Source organism: Nilaparvata lugens, chromosome 1 (assembly GCF_014356525.2).
Source record: "Nilaparvata lugens isolate BPH chromosome 1, ASM1435652v1, whole genome shotgun sequence".
In the NCBI taxonomy this organism is placed as follows: domain Eukaryota; kingdom Metazoa; phylum Arthropoda; class Insecta; order Hemiptera; family Delphacidae; genus Nilaparvata; species Nilaparvata lugens.
In genome coordinates this window covers 39,142,345-39,159,872 of record NC_052504.1, presented here as the reverse complement: position 1 = coordinate 39,159,872, position 17,528 = coordinate 39,142,345, and the positions used below count along the sequence as shown (strand labels likewise).

Genomic DNA, 17,528 nt, shown 5'->3' with positions numbered 1-17,528 from the left:
GAATAAGTGTCTGTGATTATTATTAGTGGTACAGTATAATTCAAATGGAACCCTTGATCTATTCATTTGATGAATCATTAGTCTGAATAGGTACCCTGCTACTGAGGTATGGCACACATTCAGGTGCTTGCTACAAACGGATTCTGGAATTCTTCCATGGATGAATTTCAACGGTTTTCGCGTTTTCTGACGAATTTTAGTTTCCCCAGCTTTTTCGGTTACGCTTTAGCTCTAATATTAGCCTGAATTTATATCAATCAACTACCTACAGTAGATTTCATAAATATAATTGAGAATTGGTCTCCAAGTAGGGAGATCCAAACCCTTTCTCCAGTAAAATATTTACAAATATCTAATGATTAAGGAGGCTTGAAACGAGAGAGATCCGTTAAGGGGAAAAGGAGAGGATGAAGCCAACAATGGATGGCGGACGACCTTCCGACCTGCGAAGGTCGTTGACGGGGACAGACGGACGGCCGGCTGCGGCGCGTCAGCATGGCATTGCCGCCGCTTTTAGTATTCAATGAACGTCTGCTGCCTGCTTGCCTGCTGTACAGGAAATTGAACGGATCGCGGCCAGTTATTATGATGCAATTGATACCTATCATCATCACCCACACCGTAAATCACAATCAACTTAGCATCCATTATTCACTCTTGGTTTTTACTCTGTAAATCGCAGTGATTCACATTTTGAACGTTTGCCAGAAACATCCACGAGACCGAGTGTGTGGATCCAGGGCGTGTGTGCATATGTAATGAATATTATTTATATAGTCCTACTCATAATATTGTTCCAGGTTTAAACATGGTAGAGTAAATAGTTATATCCTTTGAAACCGGAACAGGTGTGTACGCCTAATCCTTGAAAGAAGAAGAAGAAGAAGAAGAAGGTTTTTTCTCATTGATACGAAGACCTAGTGCCTAAAGGCCAAGAATACTACCAAAAATAGTTTCTTCTCATCTTACTTTTGTCCATTGAAGGGAAAACTAATGTATGATTGATTGTATGAATGAATGAGCAAAATTATTGTAGGAAACTGTTGTAAAGTAATTGGTTGTATAGTATAGTGAGATTCAATATGACAGTATTCCTACTGTGTGAACAACTAGATTATAAACAGCATCAACGTTTTCCATTTAGTCAATGTTGACAATTTGAAGTGATCTCACTATAGATAATTGATCCGTGTTCAAGTCCGAAGCAAAGTTTGTAACCAAATATCAATTAAGTTATTGTTTTTGATTATCACGGAAGAGGCTATAATTCAGGTTCCTCTTGAAATTGTAGATTAGTCTTGAAAATTGACTATTCATTGACCAATTATTGAGGCCCTACACTCTGAACTACTCAAACTTTTGAGCGGTTAATAGTAGTTGTAGGCTAATCAGTTTTAATTGTTATAATTTCATGAAGGTCGGCGTTCTTTAATGCAGACATTCGGAGCAATTAGGCTACCAGGTGACTGCCTTACCTGCATCGTTGTCCAAGAGCATAATGCCTTGATAATATAGTCGGATGACGTGAAGCCACTTTTATCTGAAAAATAAATTTTCATTTTAGAATGCTTGTTATTTAAACGAATGAACTGAAACAAATATTATTAAGGGAAGATAAAACTTACTGAGATGCCTTCAGGAGAACTAGCTGATAATGAATGGGAAAATAAGTGTCTAATGGGAATAAGTGTCTGTGATTATTATTAGTGGTACAGTATAATTCAAATGGAACCCTTGATCTATTCATTTGATGAATCATTAGTCTGAATAGGTACCCTGCTACTGAGGTATGGCACACATTCAGGTGCTTGCTACAAACGGATTCTGGAATTCTTCCATGGATGAATTTCAACGGTTTTCGCGTTTTCTGACGAATTTTAGTTTCCCCAGCTTTTTCGGTTACGCTTTAGCTCTAATATTAGCCTGAATTTATATCAATCAACTACCTACAGTAGATTTCATAAATATAATTGAGAATTGGTCTCCAAGTAGGGAGATCCAAACCCTTTCTCCAGTAAAATATTTACAAATATCTAATGATTAAGGAGGCTTGAAACGAGAGAGATCCGTTAAGGGGAAAAGGAGAGGATGAAGCCAACAATGGATGGCGGACGACCTTCCGACCTGCGAAGGTCGTTGACGGGGACAGACGGACGGCCGGCTGCGGCGCGTCAGCATGGCATTGCCGCCGCTTTTAGTATTCAATGAACGTCTGCTGCCTGCTTGCCTGCTGTACAGGAAATTGAACGGATCGCGGCCAGTTATTATGATGCAATTGATACCTATCATCATCACCCACACCGTAAATCACAATCAACTTAGCATCCATTATTCACTCTTGGTTTTTACTCTGTAAATCGCAGTGATTCACATTTTGAACGTTTGCCAGAAACATCCACGAGACCGAGTGTGTGGATCCAGGGCGTGTGTGCATATGTAATGAATATTATTTATATAGTCCTACTCATAATATTGTTCCAGGTTTAAACATGTTACTAGTCCATCTTCTATTATGGATGCAGTGTTGATGAATAATTATTTATAATGGCCTACAGTCCAGGCCCGGCCCCAGGGGTGGGCGGACCGGGCGGCCGCACAGGGCGGCAGGTTTTGGGGGCGGCAAATTTAAAGGAACGGAAAATTTTAAAATACAAATAAATAATAAATTCATAATTTCAAATGTGAATGGTAAAATTATATAAGAAGTTTTTCAACCTCGAGCTAATGAAGACTTTTCTAAGATCAACAATGTCCCAGGAACGTCTGAGTGGTCTAGCGAACATAAAATAGTTCAGTCCCCAGATCTTGAAGAATTGGTGAAGGAATTGCAAAGGTCAGACGAGTTCTACTTAATTAAACAGGTGTGTTAAACAAACTTGTAGAAATTGTAGTTCTAATTACTTAGCAAGTTAAGTAGGCCTAATACTATGTTGCAGTGTACGTCTTAAGGCTGTGCAAAGGCTAAAAATAAACTTTCTTGTACTGGTGATATTTTTCAAAGTTTTTCGATTTGTACCGGTATATATCAAAATGAAAAAGTTTTCTTAGGAAAACATTCTCTTCCAATCATTACTTTTTGAGATATGAACGCCTAAAGTTTAAATTTTTGGGACAGGACATTTCAAATTCGGTAAGAGATAAATTCTTCATGGTATTGTTGATTGAATAAAACAAGAAAATTTTGAAACATTTTCTGAAAATATCAATTTTTGAAAAAGTTATTCAATTTACAAAAAAAACTCAACACTATTTTTGGTCATTTTTAGTAAATTGAAAAACTTTCTCAAAAATTGATATTTTCAGAAAATTTTTGTTTTATTAAATCAAAAATACCATGAAGAATTTATCCTTTGAATTTTATGGATTCATCTCGTACCGAATTTGAAATGTTCTGTCCCAAAATTTTAAACTTTAGGCGCTCATGTCTCAGAAAGTAATGATTGAAAAAAGAAAACTTTTTCATTTTGATAGCTTGATCCTTAAGCGATCCTTGATCGTGTCCTCGCGCGCCTCTCCACTAGGAAATACTGAAATGAAGTGCAACTAACGGTTGATTCTCATAGAACATGATCTCATGAGCTTATATCATTGTGCGAAATATCACTGTGAGGACAATATAGATGGTGATGATGGTTGAAGCTAAAAATGCCCAGAGGGATTTTGAATTTTACATCTAGATTGTAATCGGGATATATTGTTGATCAAATACTAAATATGATCAAAATTGATTTTTTTCCTTAAAATATCACTCATATTTGAAAAATCATAGCTCAGTACTCATTGGAGATAGAGAGTTCCGAATGATCTCATTTCATTCAGAATTTTATGATCTTAAAAAAGGCAAGAGCAAATTTTTCTGTCCGATCACTGATTTTGCCGGAAATAGCTGAAAACTGGAAAATGAACCTAAAATACGAACTTTTTGGGCCACTCTGTATTAGCACAAGGGAATTTTACATGAAGAATTTGGTTCTGAACCTCTCTCATGTATCCAAATAAAATATTAAAAAATCAGAACTACGATATAAATTGCAAGCAAACCCCCATTTTTATGTCTATATTGACTGGACTTTACTGTTCCCCAATATTTATAATTGTCAAATATTTGTTTAAATGTCAATAACTAGTGTTAAACATAATTTTTTAGAGTTTACTGAGACTCTGTGGTGTCGCATCACAGCGGAGACACAATAGTAACGCTGGTTACACACTGGGCGGTTTCTGCCGCGGCGGCGAAACTGCCGTCGCAGCCTCGAAAAAAAGTCAAGCTTACACATTCAGCGGAAAAAATACCGCCAAACATCGAGCGGCAAAATATGATCAGTATGATCGTATGATCAGTAGCCAAAATAATTGTTGTAGTTCTTCATCGCAAATGTGTTGTGACTTCACTGTTTCATGAGTGTTCAGTTAATTGTATTTTGCACATTTTCCAAAAGTATATATTATTAAGTGTTTAACTTAAAATGGAAAGGCAACAACTTTTACCACTTTTGTTGTGCCGTCGAAGGAAAAGAAGACAGCAGAGAAATCGCCTTGCTTGGATTCATTGAAATGAACGTTTTTATTAAATCGACAGCGATATACAACATATTACAGTTTTTTTCTTGTCATCCAGAGTTTCAAAATCCCCCCTAATCTCCATACACACTTCCTTCCACGCATTCCTTGTTGCATCTCGATCCTTAAATATGTCGAGGGTTTTGTCCCACAAAACTGGCCTCTGTTCTACAAATGATATTAACAACTCATTGTCTATTAACTTACTCATTTTCTCACACTCGTCAACCACAAACACTTAAAACAATAAATAAATGTTATAAACAACTTACAAACTTTACAACAAGACACAAATTAAAAGGCTGATTTTCAAAGACCTCTGACTTGGAGCAACTGGGAAAGACGACTGATCAGCGGCGACGGTAGACAACCGCCAAATGTGTTAACGCCCATTTGGTCACGTACGCCACTGCGTAGACAAGAGCAGCAAAACACCGCCAGCCGCAGTGGCAGTGGACGGCTGCACAGCTGCCGCCAACGGCAATATAGCCGCGCGGCGTTTCTGCCGCCCAGTGTGTAAGCTTCCATTCAAGTTCATAGACTACTGCTCGAACGGCGGCGACGGCGAAATTACCGCCCCGGCAGAAACCGCCCAATGTGTAACCGGCGTTAGGCGATCGCTCAAGGAGGGGTGGAACCCGGGATTAACAATTAAAGACGGGATACTTGCGGGGGGGGCGGCAGTTGCCGATCTCGCCCAGGGCGGCAAAGTCCCTAGGGCCGTGCCTGAACTAGTAAAAGAGAGCAATAAGAGGGTCATTATTTTTCAGGATTGACCATAAATAAAAGACTGATGTATACAAAGGAATATTTTTCTACTAGAAGTCACTTACACTACTTATGGATTATTCTTAAACATAATTGTCGCGGAGAATGAGGCACTTGTCATGCCAGTGGACCAGACAACCAAAATCCTGTTCATCAAATGTTACCGCCAAATGCGGTAAGTTTGAGAGGGCTATGAAGTTGTTTTGGAGCTCCTCATCAGTTTGGAAGCGCTGCCCTCACTACCCTCAAAGTCATATCTTGAGATTTGGGCAAGAATATCATTTACTAGTGTCCAAATCAGGTTTTGTATGGTGAGTGATCGGAATTATCCCATTTGATTTGCTGAAAAAGCAGTTTGGATGCACTAGTACCTACTGTGACGCCGAGTTGCGGATCACAACATTCCTGGAAGTCATTTCAACCAATGTGTTTAATACTCCGACACAATTCCCGCTCATCATCATCACTCAAAAAGATTTCTACGTAAACTTGAATCCTTTTTCTACGTAAACTTGAATCATTCTTTGATAGTTTTATCTAGCCGCAGAGCACACAGAGCATTTGGTGGGAAGAACAGGCTGTTCAGCTCTATGAAAATCATCCCCTACCGCTTGTGTGTGTCTCATGAAATGTGATGGGAGGTTGAAAAATGACCCTTGAGTATACTTGAATTTCTACCATTACATGTAATTTTTTCTTTTCAAATTTCTGGAAATAGAATATTTTGAAATCTTAGAAGCGCAAAAGAAACTTGCAATTCAGATTTTAGTTCTTTTGAAAGTAATATATGCAACTTCCAATACAACAAGTAGGGAAGTATGCGACCGCAGGGATCAGAGCTGAAAATTATTTAGAAGCTGCTTCGACAACATGCAACACATCAAGCATATCAGTATACTCCCCTACTTTATTAGGTATATCCTAATGGATACAGGACATGAAATTGATGAGCATGTGACCCTTAGAAAAATGAACAGGAATGAACTTAATCTTCTTCAACAACTTGAAGTGAACCATGTGGAGAGTGGAAGGAGACAAAGTTTGAAAACCGGCTGTTGAGTTTACAACCAGAAATAGCAGGTTGTCTGCTCTTGCTTGACCAAGTTGCGAGGATTAGCTTCACGTCTAATTCCATATAACATACCATACCATTCCAAAAATAACATAATAAATCAGTGGAGAATAACAGTACATTGATCAGTATTTGCAAAATATAGAATGGGTTGAGTCAAGAGGGTGACTTATATCACATTATAAGATTTGGTTCAATGAAAGATACTTACTCGAATGAAAAGTCTCATATTATACATAGTGATGAAAAATATTTCAGATAAGTTTCCTCCCATCCACTACTTAAAATTAGCTCAATTCATCTAATCAATAACTACATAGGCTTTTCGCAGATTGAAACGCGATGCGACGCGATGTGACATGACGTAAAGTGAGTATGCTAGATGAGTTAATATTTTATGATCATATTATAATGTTCACATTTTTTTCAAATTCAAATTTATTTCTACAAAGTACAAACTTTTCAACTATACAATAAAAATTCAATGCATTACAATCAATTCAAATAAAGAACATTCCTCACTAAAAAATAATAGATTAAACAATAATAGTATCAATACTTCTATTCCTAATTAGTGAGAATTTTAATGTACAATCAAACTGAATGGATTGAGGATTATTATTACACTATTACAAAAGACTTCAAACAGCTTAAGCTTGATGGAAATCTACTGGCATGAGTGAGAACGTGTCTGCCAGTAGGAGTAGCACCCTAAAACTAAGAGAGGATTGATACGGAGCTAGCACGTTTGAACATTATAATATGATCATATTTCGTATTCGGTAGCGTTTCGAGTTTTATGTTATTGGGATTTCGTATGAGATGTCCCTGTTTTAACAACATAATGCAACTCATTAGCGTTGTGCACAAAATTGTATTAATTCAATTTAACGTCAATTGAAACTTTGAAAGATCGAAATACAAAAAGAAACTATTCACAGATCTACTCCAGAAATTATGAAAGATATAAGTAAGATGAAAATCAACTTTTGAAGCCTTGCTTAAGATTTCGTGACTGGACAACTAAAAGTAAATGATAGGTATACCCAGTCACACAAAGTACTTTCACGAAGTATTCCAGTAGGGTAAGATTGAAATCAAGGCAAATCATAGGATACGGGGAGCTCTGATGACCGTAATTATGAACGATAATTATGGGTGTTATGAAAAAAGGCGATAATAACAGAGAATCGGTCCCTTGACAGGATTTTTCAAATATAGCATCACCTGCAAATATCAAGGCTCATTAAGATCTCGGCATCTCGCGAGAACCAGAAATCTGATTGCAAATTAGTTCTGCAATGTTTTGTTCTATTTTGATTCATCTCTCATTTCGAGTTCGCCATCAAGGGTTATTATTCTATTGATAGGCCAATCATCTGCATCATCTTCTATAATATAGAACGTAATTAACGAAAGGAATCTGTTCAATCTTCATTGGAAGGCCGTCATTCTTCTAGAAAACATGGCTTTTGCATTGATATTTTTGTGAGACCTACAAAAAACTTTGTAGGTACTGGAGTTTCCACACCACATCATCAAAGTCTCATTTCGAACTCAAATCTGTGTGAAGACAATTCGTCTTAGACTCTTTAATTGGCAAGTGGATCAGAATTTGAGAACATCTTCCATTTGGAGCCTGAGAACGAATCCGCAATATGTTCTCATTCTAGAATATCCTACAACTCTTTTCAAAATTCTTACTTGAATCAGTTTTACTATCCTACACAATAGAATCTCATGGAGGTAGGTGATTATTTCATAATTTTTATAGTATTCTTCTGTTAACTTCCAATAATGAAGGTGGGCTAGTAATTGTTTGATGACAAATCATATTCAGTCTACAGATGGGTAATTTTCGTTTCATAATTATTATAAATCATATTAATTCCGATTCCCGCTTAATCAAATAGGCAGGCTATTATCTGAGGTTTTTCTTCATTTTAATCATTATAAGTATTCTGAAAAGTATTTAATAATATATAAGTACTCTGAAATCAAATTTAAAGATCAATTATAGATTGATATCAATATTTTCACTGAGCTAAGATCAACATGCTAATCGATCTAATACTGTAGCAGTCAATTCATTACTACTGCAATATTATTTTATAAAAATAACGTATCACAGAGATTGTTCTTAATAGTTGTTTTTAATTCATGATTTGTTTTTTGCAAAAAATAACAAGTTATTTGACAAGTATTTCAATCTGTACTTCCTTATCAATCTCATAATAATTTGTGTTTTTCCAGTTTGAGAGAGAAAAAGACAATGTTCAAGAAATAAACAAGCCATCATTTTCCAAAACAAGCAAAAGACCGGCCGAAATTTTGTTGCAGTTGTTTCTAGTTGTGACATGTCTGATGATAATCGACTCGCTTTACTGCTTGAAAGTGGAATGGAACAACTTCATAAAGCGGTTTCTCGCCTTCAAAGATCTGAACTCGATGTGGTCAGGATTCATTGTTTATTTGGCAACAGATGATGCTACTTCACTTTTCAAATACATTTACAAGTTTACATCGGATGAAAATGCTCCTCATTATTCAATTTCCCAGAGCTGTAACTTGAAGGAATTCAGGGCACGTTTGAAAGTTATCGATAGAAGCGTGTCAAATGTATTCATAACGTTTGTCATGATATGCAGTGTCTTGCCTTATTGTGTGGGCATCATCTTGGTCCTCAAATCAGATCCCAGTAAAATATCGGCTAACCGTTTACCATTTATATTGCTGGTCTACTATCCTGAGGATTACGACAGATCTGCTTATGTCTATCTGATTGTGCAGACCATCATTTTCCTATGGTATGCGATGATAATGTACTTATGGTGCATGTGCCTGAAATCCATGCTGCTATCCATAGAATGTGTCACTTATCAGACAGACTTTTTATGCGAGTGTTTACATAGAATCGATGAAATTATCACTTCGAAAAACAAGACCAGTGCCGGTGCTCTTCAAAAGCAGATTGGTGTTTCGAACTCGAATTTATCTGCAGAGATCAATTTGAAAGATGTTTTCCATCAAATCATACAGGACCATCAATCAATAAGCAGGTAAGAGTTATCCTTGATAAATATAGAATATTTATAGAACTATTATCAAATAACATAGGCAATCATTTACAGTTTATTTTCGAAGATGTATGTTCCACATGAAATGAGAATAAATTACAATTCTCATTCTGTAACGGATAAATTGCTAGTATTATGAGCCTATGCAGTTGTTGGAATTTTCGCTCCATGTATTTTTTGCTGTAAGATTGGTGTCACTCAAGCTGGCAAGCTTGAAATAAATAATTTTTTCATTTCATTTCAAGCTCTTTTCGACGAATCTCTGTTGCTCTGTTCGATATTCAAGAGTGTGCACTTTAGTAATGGTCTTGTATATCAAAGTCAATAAGTGAAATTTGAACAGGTACAAAAATTATAGTCTAATCCTGCTTTGCGTTCCTGCTGGTGGATCGGAAGCTACCTTAAACTGTAGTTCCATTCATTACTTCAACATCTCTCCTATAATCTACTTGCACAAGTTTAGTGCTTGTGTGAGTATCACTCACTACCTGGGAAAAATCTATGTTCTTCGTAAGACTGCAACCTAATCTATTTAGATATAAGGGAAAAGACACTGATCCATTCACTTATTCATTCACTCACCAGGAACAGAACTAAAAATCTACTGGACCAAGTACTAATTTGGCTGGTATGCTATGTTGGCCTTCTACAGGCCTACTATAAGAACGAATTTGGAAAAATGTTCAAAGATACGTCCAAAATCTGCGTTATTCCAGCGTTTTTGTCCGTTTCCTCAGCTCTTTCAAGAATTAATTATTTACAAAAAGTGTTCAAATTCGGTACACAGACTTAGCTAAGGTGCAAAATTGTTTAATTGAAAGGATTATAAAATTACTCCAATGATACGCCAAAAATTGGTGTTTTTTAGCGTTTCTCCTGCGTTTTCTAAACTTTTTAAAAATCAATTGACAGAAAATGTTTAAATTTGGTACGGATTTCTAGCTAGGTTCTAGGAATTCAGTGAAAAAAGAGCTTCAACAGAAAACAGCCAACGTTGGCGTTTTCAGCTTTTTCGAGAACAAATGATGAACAGAGAACATTGGAATCTGTTGCAAAGATTCATCTAGCGTCTAAAGATTGATTGATTGATTGAGTACTTTATTTATATAGATTACAATATATACTGGCTTATACACTTATATACAATAGCTTACAATACAGCAAAATTATAAATGAATTTACATAATATAGACTAAGAAAATAATAATTGAACTGTAAATGATATGAAAAAACAATTTGTAATATTGTTAGGGGAGTCCGATCTCACTAGGCATCAAACCTGCAAAGCATGTAACTGAAAAAAAAAAACTGAAAATATAATAACCATAGACAATTATATTGTTATGCATCTACATAAATTGGCGGAGCTTTGGACACATCAATGTCCATTCTTCAGAAAGAATATTAAAAATATCCTTCCCACTAACTCTCTACCAAAACCTTAATTTCATTAATTAAACTAAGGATTTATTTATAAATGGAATTATTGTAAAATTTTCAATTAATATGAATATTTAAGAGAAAAAAACAGAAAATTGATAAAATAAAATAATTATATAGGTAGATAAGATCAAATCTTTTCCTACAGTTACGTTGAAAAGTGGCCATTGCTGCACTGATTACAGAACGCAAAGAATCACTTTTCCGCTCTAGTGCGGGAAAAATTTTTCTGCACTCCAGATTTGCAACATGGCAACGCAAAATACTTAGTAGGTTATATGGAGCAACAGTGCAGCAAAATCAAAATGAAGTTGGTAACAGTGACTGCTGTGGCTGCTATAGTGAGCAGAGGTGCAACGAAGCACAACGCGCTAATTATTACATTATCTATTATAACAAAGGACAACGAGGACTTTAGGATTAAGGTTTTTATCAATAATAAAATTACACAGAAAAACATTTGATGCATTTCAGGCAATTTTACCCATAATTACCCACTTTTTATATTCAATGGTAACTGTAGGAAAAACTTAATGTGAAATACTTGCGCAAAGTTCCTCTGCTGCACTCAAGAAACCATTCGGCCCTCGCCTACGGCTCGGGCGTAAACGTTTCTTTCGGTGCAGCAAACTGTCACTTTGCGCACTAGTTGCACAAATAACTATTGATTAATAAAGTGGAGTAGGCTGGAAGTAGATCAGGGTAATCAACTTTCAGTAATATACAGCAGTATGCAGTGGATAATTGAAATAACATGAGTATATATATATATATAAATATATATAGCACATAACAGAAGACACTTTAAAGTTTGTAACATAAATTAAAAGAAGGAGACTCGATATAAATAGATTGAAAACACTTAAAAACTAACTTACATTAGAAATGGGGACACAGTCTCAGTCTCCAAAAATTTCCCCCATTTCTAATGTAAGTTTTTAAGTGTTTTCAATCTATTTATATTGTGTCTCCTGTTTTAATTCATATATATATATATATATATTATATATATATATATTATATATATATATATCTTCAATTCGAGATCTATAAAACTTGATAGTAAATATCAGAGTAATCGATATGCGGACAACTTTTTAACTGAGAATTTATCGTAAATAATTGTGTTGCACATTCCATGGTATCACCGAAACTGAGTTAACAGAATTAACAGATAAATAGATCATTATAAATATAGAGGATATATAAATTTAAAATAACAGTTTCGAAATAAAGTTTTATTGAGAACAAATGTAAAATGTAAATTCTAAACTTGTAATTTATAATTTTTTGGAAATTAATATTGGTGACGTGTTCATGACGTCGACACTGGTTTTGAGGTGGGGCTTTGCTCTGTACTTGTTGGTTCTCTCTCTAAAAAATGGTGGCTGGCTATGTGTTCTAATTTTGTGTTATCTGAATATTTTTCTGTTCAATTGAATTTTTAATGTTTTAAATTGAGTTTTGTACAGTTTCATGGTGTTCTAATTTTGTATAAATTGTTTTGTGTGTCTACAAGCCTATAGCCATTGTTTTTCAACTATATAAATGGATAAGTATTTAGCTTGTAATGATGCTAGATGCTTAAGTGTGTAAGGTATTGTTTAAGGTATTGAAATTGGTAGCACAGCAATATATATATAAATTAAAACAGGAGATTAAGTAAATATTAAAACAGGAATTTATATATATATATATATAAGGATTTAAAATCCTTATATATATATATATTATATATATATATATATATATATTATATATATATATATATATATATATAGATATATATATATATATATATATATATATATATAAATTAAAACAGGAGACACAATATAAATAGATTGAAAACACTTAAAACTTACATTAGAAATGGGGGATGTTTTTAAGTGTAAGTGTTTTCAACATAATTATGTTTTCAAGTGTTTTATATTGTGTCTCCTGTTTCAATTTATATTACAAACTTCAGAGTGTCTTCTGTTATGTGCTATATAATATATATATATATATATATATATATATATATATATATATATATATATATAAGTATTGGTGGGATGGGTGAGGGATGGTTGTCATTTGATCATTCTAGGGCCGGACAGTTTCAGTCATTTGTTTCAAAAGTTGTTTTTTTTTAAGTCAGGATGAAGCTTGCTCGGCTCTCGATGGACCTGATAGACACAGGAAGTACATTCAATGCACAACAGGCACTGACTAAGAAGGATTTTGTGAAAATAGTGGTTTGATGGTTGGGTATCCTTAATGTACTTTCTCCGGTTCTAGTATGTGAAGCATCTATCCTCCTACCTTCAGAGACAAATTTGAAATCATCTTCGAAAATAGTTCGGATTTCTGTATTTCAAGATATCTCTAACAAGCTTGACTATTCAGAAACGTCTTTGATCGGGAAGCTTCAATGTTGAACTGGCAATGTGGGCAGGGGTGATATGTTCATCACGTTGAAGAGAGTAGACAAAACGTAGACAATAATTTTGGCAACGCTGTTGTTTATAATTCAGATTAGTAAGAATAGAGATAATAATTTTCTTAGTACCCTCTGGAGTATAGCAGTTGATCGATAGAACATAGTTTTGAGAATCAATATCAAGATAAATTATTAATGAGTATTAAAAAATGTGAATTTCCTTAATTTGAAATAATTGCCATATATATAAATAGCAGTGAAAAGATTCATTTATAGAACAGAGAGCCAGCTCATAAAAAATGCCAAGGAATATCTACTGTGAAATTCATTAATACGATTTTCCTATTATTGTAGTGAAGGGCACCTTTAGTCATCAAATGCTTAAGTGATTCAGTTTACCTTTAGATTTAGGAGGTCGATCATCCTCTCGACTGTGTGGACCCTCTTGGATCCTTCCTTCGCCGATACAGATCTTGATCCTCCCATCAGATAACCAGACATTCCTATGCCCATGACAATCGGCCGCAGCGTTGAGGATCTTGAGATGCTCCATAGTCAGATCCTTGCGAATCGTGACCCCGGAACCCTTCAGCTTCCTCTTAGCATTGAAGATCATCTTCCTGGTCCGGTAGCTGCAGAGTCAAACTATGATGGGTCGGTACTTGGGTTTTGCTTGCTCTTGTTGAGGTGGTTGACACCTTCCTACTCGATGAGAGTGGTTTACATCTGCCAGAGTCACGGGCAATTTGAGCTTTTTGTTGAAGATATCAAGTGCCAGCAGGTCCGTATCTTCATTGTTGCTTTCCGGGATGCCGGGATTGCTCCAGATTGTTGACTTTAAGGTGACAATTCACCTTGAGCTCCCGAAATTTTTCATGCAGCCATTGATTCTCAACTTTCAGCGCCTGGACTTCTTCAAGAATGTTCTTCATTGCCATTGTAACAGCATTTTGAACGGACTCTTCAATTTGCAGTCGCATTATGCAAAGGGCCTTCTCAGACAATGAGGATTCAGAGATAGCTGGGGAAGGCCCTGGCTTCGGAGCATTGACCCTATTTTTCGGCGTGCCTCTAGGTCTAACCATGATGTACCATTAGGTGGATCACAGGTGAACAGATATACTGGAGAACCAGGAAAGTTTTTTGATGATAAATAAAAAGAGAGTGAGGTAATTGAAAAGATAATTTTACAATGAAATGAAGCTCAAAAAACTGAATAACTTGATATATAATCTGTGGTGAATTGAACCGTATAACCCTATGAAATATGTATTTGAATGTGGAGCCGAACTGACACACGTTCACTCACTCGACATAGCACGAGGAGACCTCTGATGATGGATTGAGAGAGAGAGAGAGAGATATTCTGCCAAAGCGTTTTCAGAAATGACAGCTTGAACTTGATACACAGGTTTTGATTGAATAACTTGATGGCATTGCTAATTTAGAGGGTTATTTTCCATCAAGTGTATTGCAAATTGAGAGGGAATATATGAAAATTTGTTGTAGGCTACATCATTCATCTCTTGAATATCAAAGGACTAGACAAGAATACAATAATTCTCATATCTTAATCATTCCCCTACGTGGAAAATAACACTTTATTTAAAAAAAAGATAGACATTTTTTCAACCCTAAGCTACATAATTAGCTAGTAATGGATGAAAAATGTATATATTCAGTACAGAGGCTCAGCTATGGTCTAAACATTTTTTGTAGAGTGGGTTTTGAGAGATTAACAGCAATATGCTCAAAATCGGCGTTCTTCAGCATTTTTCTGTGTTATCCAAGCTGAAAAGATCCTCAAAGTCTGTATTGATTCCGCGAGCCTGCCAGCTAGAAATCCAAAAGGAAATTATGGAAAGAATAATGATGTGTTTCCTATCTTTAACCTCAACTGATTTTTAAAAATAGTTCATCATTTTGTTTCAGGGTAGCCAAAATGCTAAATGGGAAAGTCAATGGTATAACGATGGGGTTCATGAACATCTTCGGATTTCAATTAGGCCTATGCATTTTCTTGATATTTTCTGTGGAGGTGAGTAACACAGAATCGAATGTGTGTGAAATTTGAAATTATGTATGGAACTGGACTGCACTGTGCACTAAGTCTTCATCCATAGAATGACAGAAGCACTATATTTGAAAAGAATAAGCGACACATAAGTCGTATTTCAAGTTGTTAAATTGCTATATAAAGTTTGATACAAATGATAAATTAATTGAGCCAATGTTTCTTTATTTTTCAGGCAAAAGATATCGCCCTAAAAATGAGATATGTCATCCGCTACTGCTTTGTATTTGGAATATTATTTATATGTACAAGGAAATGTCAGAAAATAAAAGATAAGGTAATATGTCGTGTAGAGAAGATAAATATAAATAATACTGAACCAATTCTTCTCATTTCAAACAATTTTTTCAACAGCAGGAACATTTTCTTTTGAATTAGCACACCAAGTACTGTATTCCTACTATCTTTCAATATCTTGCAATATCTTTCTTGAGGTTCCAGTAGAGCCACAAATTTACACACAATATTCCTGTACACTTCACCATTTACAGTCTGTTCAAAGAATATGGGTCCAACTATACGCTGATGAGATATCGCACACCACACACCAATTTTTGCAGGATGTAAAGATTTTACCTGAACAGCGTTAGGATTTTCAGTTGCCCAAATTCAACAGTTTTGACTGTTCACATAACCGTCTAGATGAACTCAAGCTTCGTCACTGAAGAACACTGTGTTCAAAGATTCGATTCCGTTATCATTTACGAATGACCTAAACCAACGGCAATATTTCAATTGCTTGTTTAAATCCGGAGGTTGAAGCTCTTGGACTAATCGTACGCAATATGGATACATATTTAATTTTTTAGCAGCTTTCTGAACACTCGAATATGATAGACCAACTTGTGAGGAAAGTTTTCGTAAACTTTTCCGTGGAGAATTGACCAATCTTGTTTTCACATCCTCTAAAACGCCATCTGTCAAGACAGTTGGTCGACCACTATGTTTTCTGTCACAAACACTACCTGTCTCTCGAAATCGGTTTGCTAACCTAGAAATTGACATTTATCTGGCGGAGGTACACCAATAAATTTATTTTGAAATGATTCTTTTACACTCGCGTACGATTTCGTAGCAAAATATTGTTCCAGAATGAAAACCCGTTGTTCTATGGTAAAAGACATTCTGTTCATAACACGACTGGAATCATCACAAAATGTTACACAGCTTAAGGATAATAAACTCGCACTGCCTTGTGTATACTGAGTGAGTAGGGCTACCAACTTCGTGCAACAAAACAAAATTTCCCTTTATTAGGGAAAAATTACCATGTATTAAAAATAGGGTAACAGGACAAAAAAATCACCCGGTAGAATATAATATTTATTGTCTCAAACTGAGAAGGGATGAAATCCTCTTAGCTATAAAGCACTATGAAAATACATGAAAACAATGTTAGTCAAATTTTGTGTTGATAAATTATAATATCAATTATTATAATTATAATAAGAGTGTCTTCATATTCTCCCAGTATTCAATAGTACCGTAACTGTTAATAAAAAAAGCATGAAGAAAGAGTTTGAAAACATTGTAAAAGTAAATAGGTTTTCGAATGAACCCAAATTGCTGATTTGGTGGAAGTGATTTTTCCATAATTTATTCCATTATTTCAATTGCAATTTCAGAGTCAAGAGTTACGTGATGCAGTATACGGGAGTTCATGGACCGATAAACCAAGATGGCTGCGTAAGTCTCTCACTGTCATGATAACTATGGCCAATAAGGATCTGCAAATTTCGCCCTATGGAATATATGTCCTAGACATGAGCTACATGACCAATGTAAGAGACTTACATTGAATATTTACATAGAATTCGAATATTTGCACTTTATATAGTTTATCACTGAATAAATAACCAGGAAACCGTTTCGCTATATGGATCGTATTGATGATGTTTCAAAAAGGGAATCTTCTTATTATATTAAAGCTGCAAAGACAAAAAATTCACAGCCAAAACGGCTGATTGTTACGAACAACCCACCTCGAAATCAGTTAGGGAACGTACTGGAGGCTATGGGAACGTACTGGAGGCTATGGGAACGTACTAGAGGCTATGGGAACATACTGGAGGCTATGGGAACGTACTGGAGGCTATGGCAAAACCTCCAAAT

The 17,528-nt window shown here is 35.4% G+C and overlaps 2 protein-coding genes across 3 annotated transcripts in view; one reads left to right on the top strand and one right to left on the bottom strand.

Moving 5' to 3' along the window:
- Positions 1-17,528, bottom strand: part of LOC111064610 (probable cation-transporting ATPase 13A3) — a 59,224-nt gene that overhangs the window by 29,368 nt on the left and 12,328 nt on the right. Inside the window, exon 2 of the mRNA XM_022352362.2 lies at positions 1,476-1,540. Coding sequence (XP_022208054.2) covers positions 1,476-1,497 — 22 coding nt within the window. The 5' untranslated portion in view covers positions 1,498-1,540. The remainder of the gene's footprint in view (positions 1-1,475; positions 1,541-17,528) is intronic.
- LOC111064625 overlaps positions 1-17,528 on the top strand; it is a 101,616-nt gene that overhangs the window by 82,501 nt on the left and 1,587 nt on the right. Inside the window, exons 1-4 of one of the 2 annotated variants that reach the window (XM_039433299.1) lie at positions 9,229-9,459; positions 15,275-15,380; positions 15,592-15,693; positions 17,042-17,197. In XM_039433299.1, coding sequence (XP_039289233.1) covers positions 9,236-9,459; positions 15,275-15,380; positions 15,592-15,693; positions 17,042-17,197 — 588 coding nt within the window. In that variant the 5' untranslated portion in view covers positions 9,229-9,235. Of the gene's footprint in view, positions 1-9,228; positions 9,460-15,274; positions 15,381-15,591; positions 15,694-17,041; positions 17,198-17,528 lie in introns of those variants that run through there. The other variant, XM_039433292.1, reaches the window with a different exon arrangement.